The following is a 16,520-nucleotide window of genomic DNA, read 5'->3' on the forward strand; positions in this document are numbered from 1 at the left end:
GGAGGTCATCGAGTCCAACCCCCTGCTCAGGCAGGAAACCCTACACCATTTCGGACAAATGGCTGTCCAGTCTCTTCTTAAAAACATCCAGTGTTGGAGCATTTACCGCTTTTGGAGGCAGGCTGTTCCACTGATTAATTGTTCTGTCAGGAAGTTTCTCCTTAGTTCTAGGTTGCTTCTCTCCTTGATTAGTTTCCACCCGTTGCTTCTTGTCCTGCCTTCAGGTGCTTTGGAAAATAGCTTGATTCCCTCTTCTTTATGGCAGCCCCTGAGATACTGGAACACTGCTATCATGTCCCCCCTTGTCCTTCTCTTCATTAAACTAGACATGCCCAATTCTAGCAACCGTTCCTTATGACTCATGGACTTCAACTCCCAGAATGCCTGAGTCAGCATAGCTATGCTGACTCAGGAATTCTGGAAGTTGAAGTCCATGAATCATAAAAGAGCCGACGTTGCCTACCCCTGATCTAGAGCAAGAAAGGGTATAAAAGGTCGGGACTGGACCCGATTGATTTGCCATTGGCCTAAAGCTATCCTTTTTGGAACTGCTATGTCACTGAACCTCATTGCAAAGGGCTTTTAGCGTAAGTGATGCTTATGTGTGTGTTCCAAATTATTGCTGAAATAAACCTCTGAATCTTAAAAGAAGTATTGTTTTGTGTTGCTGTTTCTTGTCTTTTTCATTGGGTTTTTCCACGACACCTTTAAGAAAACACCCAAGAGGAAAGGCTGTCCTCCCAACGATAATCAATCACTGGAGGTTTTACGGACTGGCCAACCTTTTGACTGGGATGGTACAAAGTTCCTGCCTTCAGCAGAAGGTTGAGCTACACAGTGTGTACAATTCTTAGGCAAGGGAGTATTTTGACCATGTCACCAATTTCATGCACCGCCAAGCTGTATAAACGCCAAGGCTTAGTGCAGGGGTCTTCAAACTTGGCCCTTTTATGACTTGTGGACTTCAACTCCCAGAATTCCTCAGCCAGGCACACGTGCCTGGCTGAGGAATTCTGGGAGTTGAAGTCCACAAGTCATAAAAGGGCCAAGTTTGAAGACCCCTGGTTTAGTGGATATAAGCATATCAGGTGATGCGTATTTGTGTCGTGAGGGAGGATGTGGCCCAAGATCTTGTCCTCAGGCAAAATGAGCCCCCCCCCCCAAAAGAGAGATTTATCTGACTCTGAAAAATCAAAAAATGTACTTCTGGGCACTCCAGGTAGGTTGCAGATCTGGAATATGACAGCACCTAAGGATGATGGGTCCCTAGTAACATCATGTTTGATTTTTCTCCAGTCTTTGGCAGTTAATGTGTGTCTTTCCCCCCCCCCCCAACATCTTTCTTGCAGCCCTGTTGACTCTTTGCAACAAAAGGTTTGAGGGTCCTGTGATGACACCCCAATATCTTAGCCATTTCAAGAGGGCTGCATCCCATCTGAAAGACTTTTTGCAATATTTGACTTTTCAGCGTCAGTTAAATCTCTTTTTCGGCACATTTTGCCTGACCCAGGTGGGGGGGGGAAGCTGCCTAATAATTGTGCACACCTTGATATAGCGTGTTGGCCACACGCTCCCCTCGTGACACAAATACACATCAGCTGACATGCTTGTATGTACTAAGCCTTCAAGTTTATACAGCTTGGAGGTGGACAATATGCATGAAAAGGATGACATGGTCAAAATACTCTCTTGCCTAACAATTGTGCACACCTTGATGTAGTGTGTTGATCTCCTTTGGCCACACCCTCCCCTCATGACACAAATACACATCAGCTGATATGCTTATATGTACTGAGCCAGGGGTAGGCAACCTTGACTCTTTTATGACTCGTGGATTTCAACTCCCAGAATTCCTCAGCCAGCATGGGGGAACTATGGCCCCCTCAAGACTGGTGAACTTCAACTCCCAGAATTCCTCAGCCAGCATGAGGGAACTATGGCCCCCTCATGACTCGTGGACTTCAACTCCCAGAATCCCTGAGCCAGCATGGGGGAACTATGGCTCCCTCATGACTCGTGGACTTCAACTCCCAGAATTCCTGAGCCAGCATGGGGGAACTATGGCCCCCTCATGACTGGTGGACTTCAACTCCCAGAATTCCTGGGCCAGCATGGCTCAGCTTGGAAACCTCTCCCTTTCCCCTCAGCATGGCTGGCTCAGGAATTCTGGGAGTTGAAGTCCACCAGTCATAAAAGAGCCCAGGTTGCCTACCCTTGTAGTAGGCCTTCAGGTTTATACAGCTTGGAGGTGGACAATAGGCGTGAAAATGATGACACAGTCAAAATACTCCCTTGCCTAACAATTGTGCACAAGGTGTAAAGACACCTCCCCCCCCCGCCCGGAAAGGTCCCCTTCCAGCCCTGTGACTCTCTAAGTGTGGCCAAGATGGCTCCTGAAACGAAAAGCTCTCAGAGCCAGCCTGATCAGTCCTCCTTCCTTTGGGTTTATCACCCACCGTGCGCCGCCAGAAGGCCCAAACCACGTGTGGCATCTGCACCCTGACAGAGACAGGATTCAACCTATGGATCAAGCATCCCAAAGATGCTTTTTCAAGAGTCAACTGGACTGTCCTTGTTTGAAAACGTTTCGCTTCTCATCCAAGAAGCTTCTTCAGCTCTGACTGGACGGTGGGGAACGGAGGGATCTGTACATTGGGGAAACGACAGAACGACCTCATGAATGTACGGCACAAACCCATCGGGACAAGATTCAGCACCTCCATCTTCCTTTCAAAGACGGAGGCCGCTCTTTCGAAGACAGCAAAGTCCATCTTTTGGACAGGGAGGACCGCTGGTGTGAAAGGGGGGTCCAAGAGGCCATCTGTGTCAAAACTGAACGCCCCTCCCTCAACAGAGGGGGAGGGATAGGACCTCATCTATCTCCGGTCTACCACATGGTCCTTTCAGCAGTTCCAAGAAGGCTCCACCCCCATCTGCACCACTCAGGTGACCCTGAGGACACAGGTGAGCTTCCAGGTGGCCTCAACGACTCTCTAAACCAACGGTTCTCAACCTGTGGGTCAGGACCCCATTTGGGGTCGAACGACCATTTCACAGGGGTCGCCAAACAATGCAGTCCGCCATTTTCCCCCCCCTTTTCCTTAGCTGTGCTCCTCCCTTTTATTCTATTGGCTTTTGAAAGCCAATAAAATAAACTCTCTTGAATAGAGTCTAATTCTTTTGGCTTTCCAAAGCCAATAGGAATTGTCCAGGCTGTCTCTGCCCTGCTGAGCCCGCCAAAAGTCCCAGTCTGCAAACGGTGCTGTACCCGTTGAGTAGTCCTCGACTTACGACCGGTTGAGTAGTCCTCAACTTACGACCGGTTGGGGGGGGGGTCGCGGCATTAAAAAGGTTGAGAACCACTGCTCTAAAAGGAGGCAAAGGACCGGCTGCCTGCAAGGAGTATAAATCCTTCCATTTCCCCACCATCCAGTCAGAGCTGAAGAAGCTTCTTGGGGGAGAAGCGAAACGTCTTCAAAGGAAAAAGTCCAGTTGCCTCATGAAAAAGCACCTTTGGGATGCTTGATCCTTGGGATACCTGTGACCTGGATGACTGAGAATCTCCATAGACATTGATCAAGCCGGTTTTATTGATCCTCTGCAGCCCCCTTCCACATTCACAGAAACGTGAGGAGGGGGCTCTGGCCCTTTCTCCCCCCAGGGCACAATGGTCATCTCAGAATGCTTCAAGGCTACCTCGGCTGGGCAGCCTTCTCCTGATGGTGTCTCTGAAGGCCACGTGGATTGCAACGTTCCCTGAGCCAGCAAGACCCCTGGCCGGGTCCATGAAAGGGGGATGGAGAACACGAAGGCACATCTGCACTGGGGGCCAAGTTAGAAAGCAGGACTGGCTGAGCTTCTGAATGTGGAGAGGTCAACAAGCCAACCCCATGGGGGGCAGCAACTTGGCTTGATGACCCCCAATCGCTCAAGGTAGCTGGTGCCCAGAGCTGCCAGGTCTTGCTTGGTGGGAGAAGTCCATCTCTAGATGCTTGAGGGTCCATTCGTGGTCAGGCCTGGCTGGTGACCTTCTCAGAGGCTCATCTGTGCTCCCCAGACTTTGCTTTCATCAGTGGAGGAGGACAAGGGCGGGGCTGGGGGCACTCATGAGCCCCAAAGGTGGGATGAAGCTTAGAGGGTCATCCCCCTCGGCCCACCCACTGCCCCAGCTTCACCACAGCTGGCCTTCCTGGACCACAGCCAGGCTACGGCTGGGAGTATTCCTGGGTGAACTTGGCGTGGAATTGGCTCAGCTTCTGCAGGAGAGTCTCCAGCTTCTCCTCGGCAGGCAAGATGGTCATTCTGGGATGGAGAGAGCGAGAAGATAACCGTGTGGGAAGGAAGGGAGGGAGGGAGGGAGGGAGGGAGGGAGGAAGGAAGGAAGGAAGGAAGGAAGGAAGGAAGGAAGGAAGGAAGGAAGGAAGGAAGGAAGGAAGGAGATTGTGGAGGAAGGAAGGAAGGAGATTGTGGAGGAAGGAAGGAAGAAAGATTGTGGAGGAAGGAAGGAAGAAAGATTGTGGAGGAGGGAAGGAAGGAAGGAAGGAAGGAAGGAAGGAAGGAAGGAAGGAAGGAAGGGAAAGAAAGAATATGGAGGAAAGAAGGAAGATTATGGAAGAAGGAAGGAAGGAGTGAGGGAGGGAGGGAAGAAAGGAGATTATGGAGGAAGGAAGGAAGAAAGAAAGATTATGGAGGAAGGAAGGAAGGAAGGAGTGAGGGAGGGAGGGAAGAAAGGAGATTATGGAGGAAGGAAGAAAGAAAGATTATGGAGGAAGGAAGGAAGAAAGGAAGGAAGATTATGGAGGAAGGGAGGGAGGGAGGGAGGAAGAAAGAAAGAAAGAAAGAAAGAAAGATTATGAAGGAAGGAAGGAAGGAAGGAAGGAAGGAAGGAAGGAAGGAAGGAAGGAAGGAAGGAAGGAAGGAAGGAAGGAAGGAAAGGCTATAAGAGTACAGATAGTCCTTAACTTATAACCATTCATTTAGTGACCTTTTGACATTACAACCGCACTGAAAAAAGGGGGTTTGGGCCATTTTTCACACCTACGACCATCCCAGCATCCCGGGACAGAGACCACAGAAGCCCCCCCCCCAGGAAGGGCGGAAGGGGGCTTACCTGAAGTGGAAGGTGCCTTCTCTCTGGCCGAAGCCACTGCCGGGCACCACGCAGATGCCCGTCTCCTCCAGCAGTCTGAGGCAGAAGAACATGTCCGGTGCCTGGCCCTGGGCCTGCAGGGGGAGACGAGGGGGGGGGGAGGAACCAGGTTCAATTGCAAAGGCCTCGCATTTCAGCTCCAGGGCTCGGTCCCATATCGGCTCAAGCATCGGAGCGAAGGGAAGAGCGGGACGCGAACTCACTAAAAATAAGGTTGCAGGGGGACCCGAAATAGCAGCAGCTCAACCAAAAGGGTGCTTTTCCAAGAGGCAACAGGATGTTGTTTCCCCCTTTTCCCTTGCAGAGTCAGCTTTATTTGCATATTGGCCCCCAACAATCTGGGTCCTCGTTTTACCGACCTCGGAAGTCAACTTTGAGCCGGTCAGGATCGAACTCCCAGCAGTGGGCAGAGTTAGCCTGCCACGCGGTGCTCTAACCACTGCACCCCCAAGTCAAAACCACACCCTGGAAGCCCCTTCCCCTTGTAATCCTTGGGTCGTGCAGCAGCCGTCTTGACTTTTTTTGACCCTTGCGAGCACCTTGTGTCCCACCCTCACCGAGCAGAAGGTGGGGCCGGGACTTGCCCACCTGGCCCAGCCCTTCCCTCCCTCCCTGATTCTCTGGGGTCCTTTCTCAGCCAGGCAAGCAAGCTCCTCCTCCCGGGGGGGGGAGAGCCAGACAGCCTCCCCCCCCCCGGTCCCTGCAGTGGGCACATCCACCTGTGCCCCCCCATCTCTGCAAAGGCCGGACTTGCAGAGTACCCGTCTTACCTTGGCTTCCTGCACAGCTCGAGCGGGCAGCTCAATCCGGGGGAAAGCATACATGGCGCCCTGCACGGGGTTGCAGTGGATCCCGGGGGCCCGGTTGAAGATCTCCTCGGTCAGCCGGGCCTTCCTGGCCAGAGCGCCCAGGACAGCCGCCTTTTCCTGCAGGCAGGTAGGCGGACAGGTGAGGAGGGCGCACAATCGCTCTTAGCCCAGCCACCACACAGGTGTTTAATGCCCACTGCCCAACACGCACATTGGATTTGGTCGCTCCAGGGCCCCATTTGTAGCAGTGGGTTGGGCGAACCCACTCAGGGCGGCCTAGTTAGCTAAACCAGGGGTGTCCAGTCTTGCAACTTTAAGACTGGTGGGCTTCAGTTCCAAGAGTGTTAGCTACTTGGGTCATGAAACGACTGCAAGGAAATAACCAAGCTCAGAGGGCATAAGGACACCAAAGTTGTCTTCCTCCTCCTCCTCCTCCTCCTCCTTCTCCTCCTCTTCCTCTTCCTCTCTGCAAACCCCACTCCCTTCTAGCACTGATGATGTTCCGTAATGGGGTCATGAAATGTCTGCAAGAAAACCACCAAGCCCAGAGAGCAACAAGGACCTTATAGTCCTCCACCACCACCACCGCCTCCTCCTCCTCCTCCTCCCTTCTAGCACTGATGACGTTTCCTAGTTGGGTCATGAAATGTCTGCAAGAAAATCACCCAGCTCAGAAAACACCCAGGACCCCACAGTCCTTTCCTCCTCCTCCTCCTCCTCCTCCTCCTCCTCCTCCTCCTCCTCCTCCTCCTCCCTTCTAGCCCTGATGCTGTTCCCTAGTTGGGTCATGAAAGATCTGCAAGAAAACCACCCAGCTCAGAGAGCATCAAGGACCTTACACTCCTCCTCCTCCTCCTCCTCCTCCTCCTCCTCCTCCTCCTCCTCCTCCTCCTCTGCCTCCCCCCTTCTAGCACTGATGATGTTCCCTAGTTGGGTCATGAAACGTCTGCAAGGAAACCGCCCAGCCCAGAGATTAACAAGGACCCCACAGTCCTCCTCCTCCTCCTCTTCTTCCTCTTCCTCCTCACACAAAAGGTCTCCCCGTTCTCTTCGTCATTTTTCATGCATGCATTTAACTAATTTCTATGACCTTTCAATCTCATAATCAGGTCTGGGCAGCTAGCGAAGACGTTAAAAAAAATCCAAATTAAATTAAGTGTCCCGGACGATGCGCCAAGAGCCCCCCCCCCCCCCGGATGAGAGAAGATCTCCTGTTCCAGGCACACAGGATGAGCTCTCCTGTCCTCCTGGCTCTGTTTCTGGACAAAATGTTCTGGTTTCTCCCTTTTGGGCCAATTGTTCCCCTGGCAGGGGTCCAGTCCTTGGCTGGGGAGACCCGGAGGTGGGGGGGGGACCCTCTTTCTCTAGACGCTGCCATGCCAAAGGAACACCCAGCAAAGCGGAAAAAGGGCTCAGCTTCAACTGATGGTCACGGCTGCCATCTTGAGTCTCCCCCCCCCCGCATGGTGGCGGATGCAGAGGTGGTCAAAAAAGGCAAGATGGCCGCCACAAGCCCTGCAGGTTTTTGTTATCAAGTGGGCTTCCCTCTGTGTAAGCTAGGGGTAGGCAACCTGGGCTCTTTTATGACTCATGGACTTCAACTCCCAGAATTCCTGAGCCAGCCATGCTGAGGGGAAAGGGAGAGGTTTCCAAGCTGAGCCCTGGTGGCTCAGGAATTCTGGGAGTTGAAGTCCACGAGTCATGAGGGGGCCATAGTTCCCCCATGCTGGCTCAGGAATTCTGGGAGTTGAAGTCCACCAGTTATGAGGGGCCATAGTTCCCCCATGCTGGCTCAGGAATTCTGGGAGTTGAAGTCCACGAGTCATAAAAAAGCCAAGGTTGCCTACCCCTGGCCTAAGTCCTCCTGTTCTAAGCGGTGAGCCTCCTAGACCAGGGGTAGGCAACCTGGGCTGTTTTATGACTGGTGGACTTCAACTCCCAGAATTCCTGAGCCAGCCACGCTGAGGGGAAAGGGAGAGGTTTCCAAGCTGAGCGTTGCTGGCTCAGGAATTCTGGGAGTTGAAGTCCACAAGTCATTAAAGGGCCAAGTTGCCTACCCCTGGTGCAAGCGCTGCCTTGACCCAGGTGAAGAAAGGCAGATTTCAAAGAAAAGTTCAAAACTCACCCCGTGCATCACACGGGGGTCCCTGACTTACAACTATTCATTTAGTGACCATTCAAAATTACAACATCACTGAAAAAAGTGACATGACCGTTTTTCACATTTACGACCATTGCAGCATCCCCAGGGTCACGTGATCAAAATTCAGACGCTTGGCACTGACTCGGTTGCAGCGTCCTGGGGTGGGGGTCACGTGATCCCCAAACAAAGTCAAGGGGGAAGCCAGATTCACTTAACAACCATGTTAGTAATTTAAAAGGGTAGTGATTCACTTAACAACGGTCGTAAGGATGGTTGTAAAATGAGGCAAATGTCTCGCTTAGCAACATAAATTTGTGCTCCATTGTGTGTGTGTGTGTGTGTGCCACTATCCCCGTTCTCCTGCCCTCTAGATCTGTGGGATGACAATATCCACAATCCTCAGATGATGCTAGATCAGTGCTTCTCAACGTTTGTGCACGGCGGCGCCCCCATGCGCGGCGCGCATGCGCGGCGGCGCCCCCGAGGGGGAAAAATGGCGGATCGCCTTGTTTGGCGACCCCCGAGAAATGGTCGATCGACCCCAAATGGGGTCGCGACCCATAGGTTGAGAACCGCTGTGCTAGATGATGCATGATGAGTTTTGTAGTTCAGAGACCTGGAAGGTCTAGGACTCAGAAGGGCCAACATAAAAAACACCATACTTACGGCCACGATTGGGATCAGAATCTCCATTGCTAAGCGAAGTGGTCATTAAGTGAGACGCACCCAATTTTACCATCTTTTTTGTCACAGTCGTTAAGCAAAGCGCTTCAGTTGTTAAGTGAATCGCAGATGACTTTACTTGTCCAAAGTCAGCTGGGAAGGGACACTGGAACTTTTGCGAATCCAGGCCGGTTGCCAAGCAGCCGAGTTTTGACCCCACCTGGATGCCACGACGGTCATAAGTGCGAGGACTTGCGTCAGCTCACTTTTGTCAGAGCTGTTGTCGCAACTCTGAACAGTTGCTAAACAAAAGGCCGTAAATTGAGGTCTGCCTTCAATGGAACCCGTTCCCTGGACTCGGTGAGGATGGGGGCGCCCCCCCGCCTGGCCCCATTTGCCCCCCTGCCTCTCCTGATCTCACCTGGCTGAACTGCTGGTAGGAGGGGTCTCCTGGCTGGGGCCGGTTGACCACAGCGTCCAGGAGAATCTGGCCCGTCACTGGTGGGCACAAGCGGACCGAGACCAGCTTGGTCAGCTGTTGCTGGACCGCCGGGTCCATATTAATCACCTCCATGTAGCCTCCGCGGAAGCCACACCTGGCAAGGTAAGAGAAGAGGCGGGTCTTAAGAAGCAGGTCCTACCCTTCCCTGTCCCACCAGCAGGGGGCGACAGAGTCAAGGAGGAAAGCCTAAGGTGAGAAGAGAGAAGAGAGAAGCAACCTGGAATTAAGGAGAAACTTCCTAACAGGGAAGACAAATCAACCAGTGGAACAGCTTGCCTCCAGAAATTGTGGGCGCTCCATCACGGGAGGTTTTTAAGAAGTGAGTGGACAATCACTTGTCTGAGATGGTATAGGTTCTCCTGCTTGAGCAGGGGGCTGGACTAGAAGACCTCCAGGGTCCCTTCCAGCTCCTATTCTATTCTATTCTATTCTATTCTATTCTATTCTATTCTATTCTATTCTATTCTATTCTATTCATTTGTTATTCTATTCATTTGTTATTCAATTCTATTTGTTATTCTATTCTATTGTATTCTGTTCTATCCTATCCTATTCTACTATTCTATTCTATTCTATATTCTATTCTATTCTATTCTATTCTATATTCTATTCTATTCTATTCTATTCTATATTCTATTCTATATTCTATTCTATTCTATATGCTATTCTATTATTCTATTCTACTCTATTCTATATTCTATATTCTCTATTCTCTATTCTATTCTATTCTATATTCTATTCTATTCTATTCTATTCTATTTTATATTCTATTCTATATTCTATTCTATTCTATATGCTATTCTATTATTCTATTCTACTCTATTCTATATTCTATATTCTCTATTCTCTATTCTATTCTATTCTATTCTATTCTATTCTATATTCTATTCTATTCTATTCTATTCTATATTCTATTCTATATTCTATTCTATTCTATATGCTATTCTATTATTCTATTCTACTCCACTCTATTCTCTATTCTCTATTCTCTATTCTCTATTCTCTATTCTATTCTATTCTATTCTATTCTATTCTATTCTATTCTATTCTATTCTATTCTATATTCTATTCTATTCTATTCTATATTCTATATCCTATCCCATCCTATCCTGGCAAGCCAACGCAGCCCACGCTACTCACTCGCCCATGAAGCCCTTGGAGATCGAGTGGAAGGAGGCCAGCTCAAGGCTCTCCGAATACTTGGGGCCCATCTCAAAAAGCACCTTCTTGAAGGAGTGGAACTTGGAGCCCTCGGCGTAGACGTTGTCCTGGTAGACCTGGTGGAGGAAAAAATAGGTGGCTGGGAGGCAGCAAGGAAAACCCAGCTGGGCAGGGGAAATGTGAACCCACTTAAGTCCCGGGCTCTCTTCCAGATGTTTTTGATGACAGTTCTCCTCATCCCTGACCGTGCGGATTGGATCTGGCGGGTGCCCAACCTCTGCAGGGCATCACATTCACGAAGACGTGAGCCAGGATAGAGGGCCAGGAGCACGGGTGAGACCTGAGCCGGGGCATGGTCTTCTCCTGCCTCAAGGGCCCCACCCTGCAAAGGGAGGAGTTGGGGGGGGCAAACGGCTCAGTTTTGGGGGACAGGAGAGAATTCCAAGACTGTACCTCATCTGCCATGAGAAAGAGACGCTCTTCCCAAGCAAAGCGGATGACCTCTTCGATGCATTTGCGGCTTTGGACCTGACCTGCAGAGAGAAAGAGAGGAATAAGGGGGCGGGAAGAGGTTCACTGAAGGAAGCTGTTTCAGAGAAGGACCCCGGGGCTCGGAACAAGCCCCCAGAACCCGGGGAGCGGAGAAGGGAAATGACCCCCCCCCCAAATCAGTCTCTGCCAAGGGGTCAGCTTAATGGTCAAGCTGAGTCTTCCAAAGAAAGCCTTCTTCCCACAAAAGGAGGAGATCTGTAGCACAGGGCCAACAGGCAGGGCCCCTGGTGCTCCTTGCATTGGTTGCTTTCTAGGTAACATCATCAAGGCTAGAAGGTAATAGTAATAGTAGTAAAGTTGGAAGGGACCTTGGAGGTCATCTAGTCCAACCCCCTCCTCAGGCAGGAAACCCTACACCATTTCGGACAAATGGCTGTCCAGTCTCTTCTTAAAAACTTCCAGTGTTGGAGCATTCACCGCTTCTGGAGGCAGGTAGTTCCACTGGTTAATTGTTCTCACTGTCAGGAAGTTTCTCCTTAGTTCTAGGTTGCTTCTCTCCTTGATTAGTTTCCATCCGTTGCTTCTTGTCCTGCCTTCAGGGGCTTTGGAGAATAGCTTGACTCCCTCTTCTTTGGGGCAGCCCCCGAGATATTGGAAGACTGCTATCCTGTCCCCCCTCGTCCTTCTCTTCATTAAACTAGACGTACCCAATTCCTGCAACTGTTCTTCCCATGTTTTAGCCTCCAGTCCCCTGATCATCTTTGTTGCTCTTCTCTGTACTCTTTCTAGAGTCTCAGCATCTTCTTTACATCATGGTGACCAAAACTGGATGCAGGATTCCAAGTGTGGCCTTACCAAGGTGGAGTTTGCAGGGAGGAGGAGGAGGAGTCAAGGACTACCTGTAACTAGGTTAGCGTAGTGGAAAATCTAGCTTGTAAGACCCCCTTCTGGCCATCCCAGCACAGCCTCATGGTTCTTGACTTCCCCCTTGCTTTCTCCGTGGGCCCTTCGCAGGACACGGGGGGGGGGGGACTCTCCTGTTGATGAGGCCGTCGCTCGTCCAGGGACGAAAGGGTGGGCTGACAGGAGCTGCTCTGCTCTTGGCTTCTGCCGTCAGGGGAGACGGAGAAGAACCAGAACGGAGCCCTTCAGCGCCAAGCTCAGCCAAGGGGACTCTGTAAACAGCCTCGGAGCCAAGTTTATTCAAGAGTCCCTCAAGGGCAGTGTTTCTCAACCTTGACCATTTTAAGGCATGTGGACTTCAACTCCCAGAATTCCACAGCCAGCATTGCTGGCTGTGGAATTCTGGGAGTTGAAGTCCACATGCCTTAAAATGGTCAAGGTTGAAAAACACTGCTCAAGGGAATGTTATCAAAGCCTGCTTGGGAATTCATGTGCATGAAAAAAAAAAAAACCCCACCAAGGTCATCCAAACTCAGAAGCTGCCGTGGCTCTTGAAAAAATCCGGGTGAGGCAACGGCTGACCTGGATGGAACAGGCCTTGGGGGGGGGGGGTCCTGGGGGCTGGTGGAGTCTGGATGTTTTCTGGCAGGTGTTTCATTACTAGTATGAGCCGAGGTGGCGCAGCAGGTAGAGTACAGTACTGCAGGCCACTTTAGCTGACTGTGTCCAGCAGGTCAGCGGTTCAAATCTCACCGGCTCAAGGTTGACTCAGCCTTGCATCCTTCCGGGGTAGGTAAAATGAGGACCCAGATTGTTGGGGGCAATGTAAATATATATATATACATTGCTTACTGGTGTACACCGCTTAGAGAGTGCTTGCACTTAAAGCGGTATATAAGTCTCATAAATAAATAAATAAATAAAGTGTAGGCCAGGGGTCTGCAGCCTTGACCACTTTCAAGACTTGTGGACTTCAGCTCCCAGAATTCTTCAGCTCAGCTCAAGTCCACAAGTCCACAAGTGCTCAAGGTTGCAGACCCCAAGTTTAGGTGAGGTCGTCTGCGCTGATGTTCTTCAGTCTAGCAATGGGGATGCTACTTAGATAGGTAATGAAATACCTGTAACAAAACAGCCAAGCACAGAGAGCATCAAATACTCCAGAGTCGTCACTCTCCTCCTCTTCCTCCTCCCTGCAAACGCCATTTCCCTCTAGCACTGATGATGTTACCTAGTTGGGTCATGAAACGTCTGCAACACAACCACCGGGCTCAGAGAGCACCAAGGACCCCACAGTCCTTGCTCTCCCCCTTCATGGGGAGGCCCATAAGCTCCTTTCCCCAAAAGGTGGGTCTGTGCCTTGACACCACTTATGGGGTCTTGAGAGGCACCCTCTTCATCTGCCCCGCGGTGGGACCCGACCTGTGGGGTTGCCCGGGTTGATGACACAGAGAACCCGCGGTTGGCAATGTCTCCGAGCCTGGAGTAGCGCCCTCCGCAGCTCCTCAATGTTCAGAGCCCAGCCATTGTCCTCGTCCAGGAAGTAGTTGATCTGCTGCGCGTTGAGTTCGGCCAGCGTCGCTGAGTAGAGCGGGTATTGGGGGATGGGGATCATCACGCCTGTTCGGGAGGACCCCTCCCCCGAGACCAGCAGCTTCAGGATGGTCTAAGGGAGAAAGGGGGTTAGCAACACCAGCAGCGGCTCAGAACGGTTGCAGGACTTGGGGATGTCTAGTCCAGGGGTAGGCAACCTCGGCTCTTTTATGACTGGTGGACTTCAACTCCCAGAATTCCTGAGCCAGCATGGGGGAACTATGACCCCTTCATGACTCGTGGACTTCAACTCCCAGAATTCCTGAGCCAGCATGGGGGAACTATGGCCCCTTCATGACTCGTGGACTTCAACTCCCAGAATTCCTGAGCCAGCATGGGGGAAATATGGCCCCCTCATGACTCGTGGACTTCAACTCCCAGAATTCCTGAGCCAGCTATGTCCACAAGTCATAAAAGAGCCGAGGTTGCCTACCCCTGGTCTAGTCTAATGAAGAGAAGGACGAGGGAGGACATGATAGCAGTATCTCAGGGGCTGCCCCAAAGAAGAGGGAGTCAAGCTATTCTCCAAAGCGCCTGAAGGCAGGAGAAGAAGCAACGGATGGACACTCATCAAGGAGAGAAGCAACCTGGAACTAAGGAGAAACTTCCCGACAGTGAGAACAATTAACCAGTGGAACTACCTGCTTCCAGAAGTGGTGAGTGCTCCAACACTGGAAGTTTTTAAGAAGAGACTGGATGGCCATTTGTCTGAGATGGTGTAGGGTTTCCTGCCTGAGCAGGGGGTTGGACTAGATGACCTCCAAGGTCCATTCCAAAATTCTGTTTTTCTGTTAAGGCCCCGAGTCCCCCACCAGCTCTTTGTAGCCAAAGGACAGAGGGGTCCCTGGTATTCTCCGAGCTTGCTTGTTTTCTTGCAGACGTTTCAGGACCCGACGAGGTATCGTCATCAGTGCTAAAAGGGAATGCTGGGGGGGGGGGAGGTCTTAGGAATGCGTTAGTTGGACTGTCTACTAATGGCTCTGTGGCTGTTCCTTGAATGGGGTCTTGCTTACTTGATTGTTGGCCTGCATAATCTATAGAGGTTGTCAATGTCTATGCGTTTATTGATGGCTGAATTGTCAGAGTGCCTGGCTTGTAGAAATTCCCTGGCAGTTCTAGAAGCCTTGACTTATGACCACAAATGAGAACATTTCCGTTGTTAAGCAAGGCAGTTTTTTTTTCCTCCTTGTGCATTAAGATTCTAAGACAGTTGCTAGTTTTAGAATAGAATAGAATAGAATAGAATAGAATAGAATAGAATAGAATAGAATAGAATAGAATAGAATAGAATAGAATAGAATGGAATGGAATGGAATGGAATATAGAGTAGAGTAGAGTAGAGTAGAATAGAATAGAACAGAACAGAATATATGGAATAGAATATAGAATAGAATAGAATAGAATAGAATAGAATAGAATGGAATGGAATGGAATGGAATGGAATGGAATAGAATGGAATAGAATGGAATGGAATGGAATATAGAATAGAGTAGACTAGAGTAGAGTAGAGTAAATAGAATAGAATAGAACAGAATATATGGAATAGAATAGAATAGAATAGAATAGAATAGAATAGAATAGAATAGAATAGAATAGAATATATGGAATAGAATATAGAATAGAATGGAATGGAATGGAATGGAATATAGAATAGAATAGAATAGAATAGAATAGAATAGAATAGAATAGAATAGAATAGAATATAGAATATAGAATAGAGTAGAGTAGAGTGGAGTGGAGTGGAGTGGAATGGAATGGAATGGAATAGAATAGAGCTGGAAGGGACCTTGGAGGTCATCTAGTCCAACCCCATGCTGAGGCAGGAAACCCTAGACCATTGCAGAGAAATGGCTGTCCAGTCTCTTCTTAAAAACTTCCAGTGTTGGAGCATTCACCGCTTCTGGAGGCAAGGAGTTCCACTGGTTAATTGTCCTCACTGTCAGGAAGTTTCTCCTTAGTTCCAGGTTGCTTCTCTCCTTGACTAGTTTCCATCCGGTTTTTTCTCACCCTTCCCTCTGGTGCTTTTTTGAAAATGAAGTGAGGGGGGGGGCATTCTGGTGTCAATCAAGCCAGGAGACGGTCACAGCAACTTCTCTACTTGGGAGCCCCCCCCCCAACCTTAGCAGCCCTCACCCCCCCCCCCACCTGCCTGGGGGTCCTGGGCAAGACCATTCGCTCCCTTGGCTGCCCCACTTCTCCCAGGAGAGGGAGAGTGCCCGGAACAGAGACAAAGGGGGCCTTGTGTGGTTGTTGCCATGCCCGGCGCTGTCCCTGGCGAGGAGAGCTGCGAAGGGGTCCTGTGGGGGGGGGGCATTGGGGCGGGTGCCTCCTTGTGAGTGGCAGCTTGGCTCTTTTGTGCAAGAGGAGAAATGCAATGGTGGCACCTTTGGAAAGAGGAGGGAGGGAGGGAGGGGGGAGGAGGAGGAGAGGAAGAAGGAGGAAGAGAAGGAAGAGGAGGAGGAGGAAGAAGAGGGGAGGAGGGGGGACAGGAGGAGGAAGAGGAGGAGAAGGAGGAGGAGGAGGGGAGAAGGGAGAGGAGGAAGAGGAGAAGGAGGAGGAGAAGAGGAAGAAGAGGAGGAGGAGGAGGAGGAGGAGGGGAGAAGGGAGAGGAGGAAGAGGAGAAGGAGGAGGAGAAGAGGAAGAGGAGGAGGAGAGGGGATGAGGGGGAGGAGGAGCAGGTGAAGGAGGAGGGGGAGTTGGAGGAAGAGGAGGAAGGAGGAGGAGGAGGAAGGAGACAAGGGGTGGAGGAGGAGGAGGAGGAGGAGGAGGAGGGGGACAAGGGGGATGAGGAGGAGAAGGAGGAGAAGGAAGAGGAAGAGGAAGAAGAGGAGGAGGAGGAGGAGGAGGAGGGGAGAAGGGAGAGGAGGAAGAGGAGAAGGAGGAGGAGAAGAGGAAGAGGAGGAGGAGAGGGGATGAGGGGGAGGAGGAGCAGGTGAAGGAGGAGGGGGAGTTGGAGGAAGAGGAGGAAGGAGGAGGAGGAGGAAGGAGACAAGGGGTGGAGGAGGAGGAGGAGGAGGAGGAGGAGGGGGACAAGGGGGATGAGGAGGAGAAGGAGGAGAAGGAAGAGGAAGAGGAAGAAGAGGAGGAGGAGGAGGAAGAGGAAGAGGA

The 16,520-nt window shown here is 50.8% G+C and overlaps 1 protein-coding gene across 9 annotated transcripts in view; it reads right to left on the reverse strand.

Moving 5' to 3' along the window:
- Positions 1-3,568: 3,568 nt before the first annotated feature.
- GPT (glutamic--pyruvic transaminase) overlaps positions 3,569-16,520 on the reverse strand; it is a 39,129-nt gene continuing 26,177 nt past the window's right edge. For all 9 annotated transcript variants that reach the window (XM_039330161.1, XM_039330157.1, XM_039330155.1 and 6 more), the window contains 7 exons: positions 13,242-13,485; positions 10,881-10,960; positions 10,407-10,543; positions 9,186-9,360; positions 5,920-6,075; positions 5,111-5,223; positions 3,569-4,302 (listed from right to left, as the gene is read on the reverse strand). In XM_039330161.1, coding sequence (XP_039186095.1) covers positions 4,206-4,302; positions 5,111-5,223; positions 5,920-6,075; positions 9,186-9,360; positions 10,407-10,543; positions 10,881-10,960; positions 13,242-13,485 — 1,002 coding nt within the window. In that variant the 3' untranslated portion in view covers positions 3,569-4,205. The remainder of the gene's footprint in view (positions 4,303-5,110; positions 5,224-5,919; positions 6,076-9,185; positions 9,361-10,406; positions 10,544-10,880; positions 10,961-13,241; positions 13,486-16,520) is intronic.

This window comes from Crotalus tigris, unplaced genomic scaffold (genome assembly GCF_016545835.1).
Source record: "Crotalus tigris isolate CLP2741 ecotype Arizona unplaced genomic scaffold, ASM1654583v1 scf7180000024426.592134, whole genome shotgun sequence".
In the NCBI taxonomy this organism is placed as follows: domain Eukaryota; kingdom Metazoa; phylum Chordata; class Lepidosauria; order Squamata; family Viperidae; genus Crotalus; species Crotalus tigris.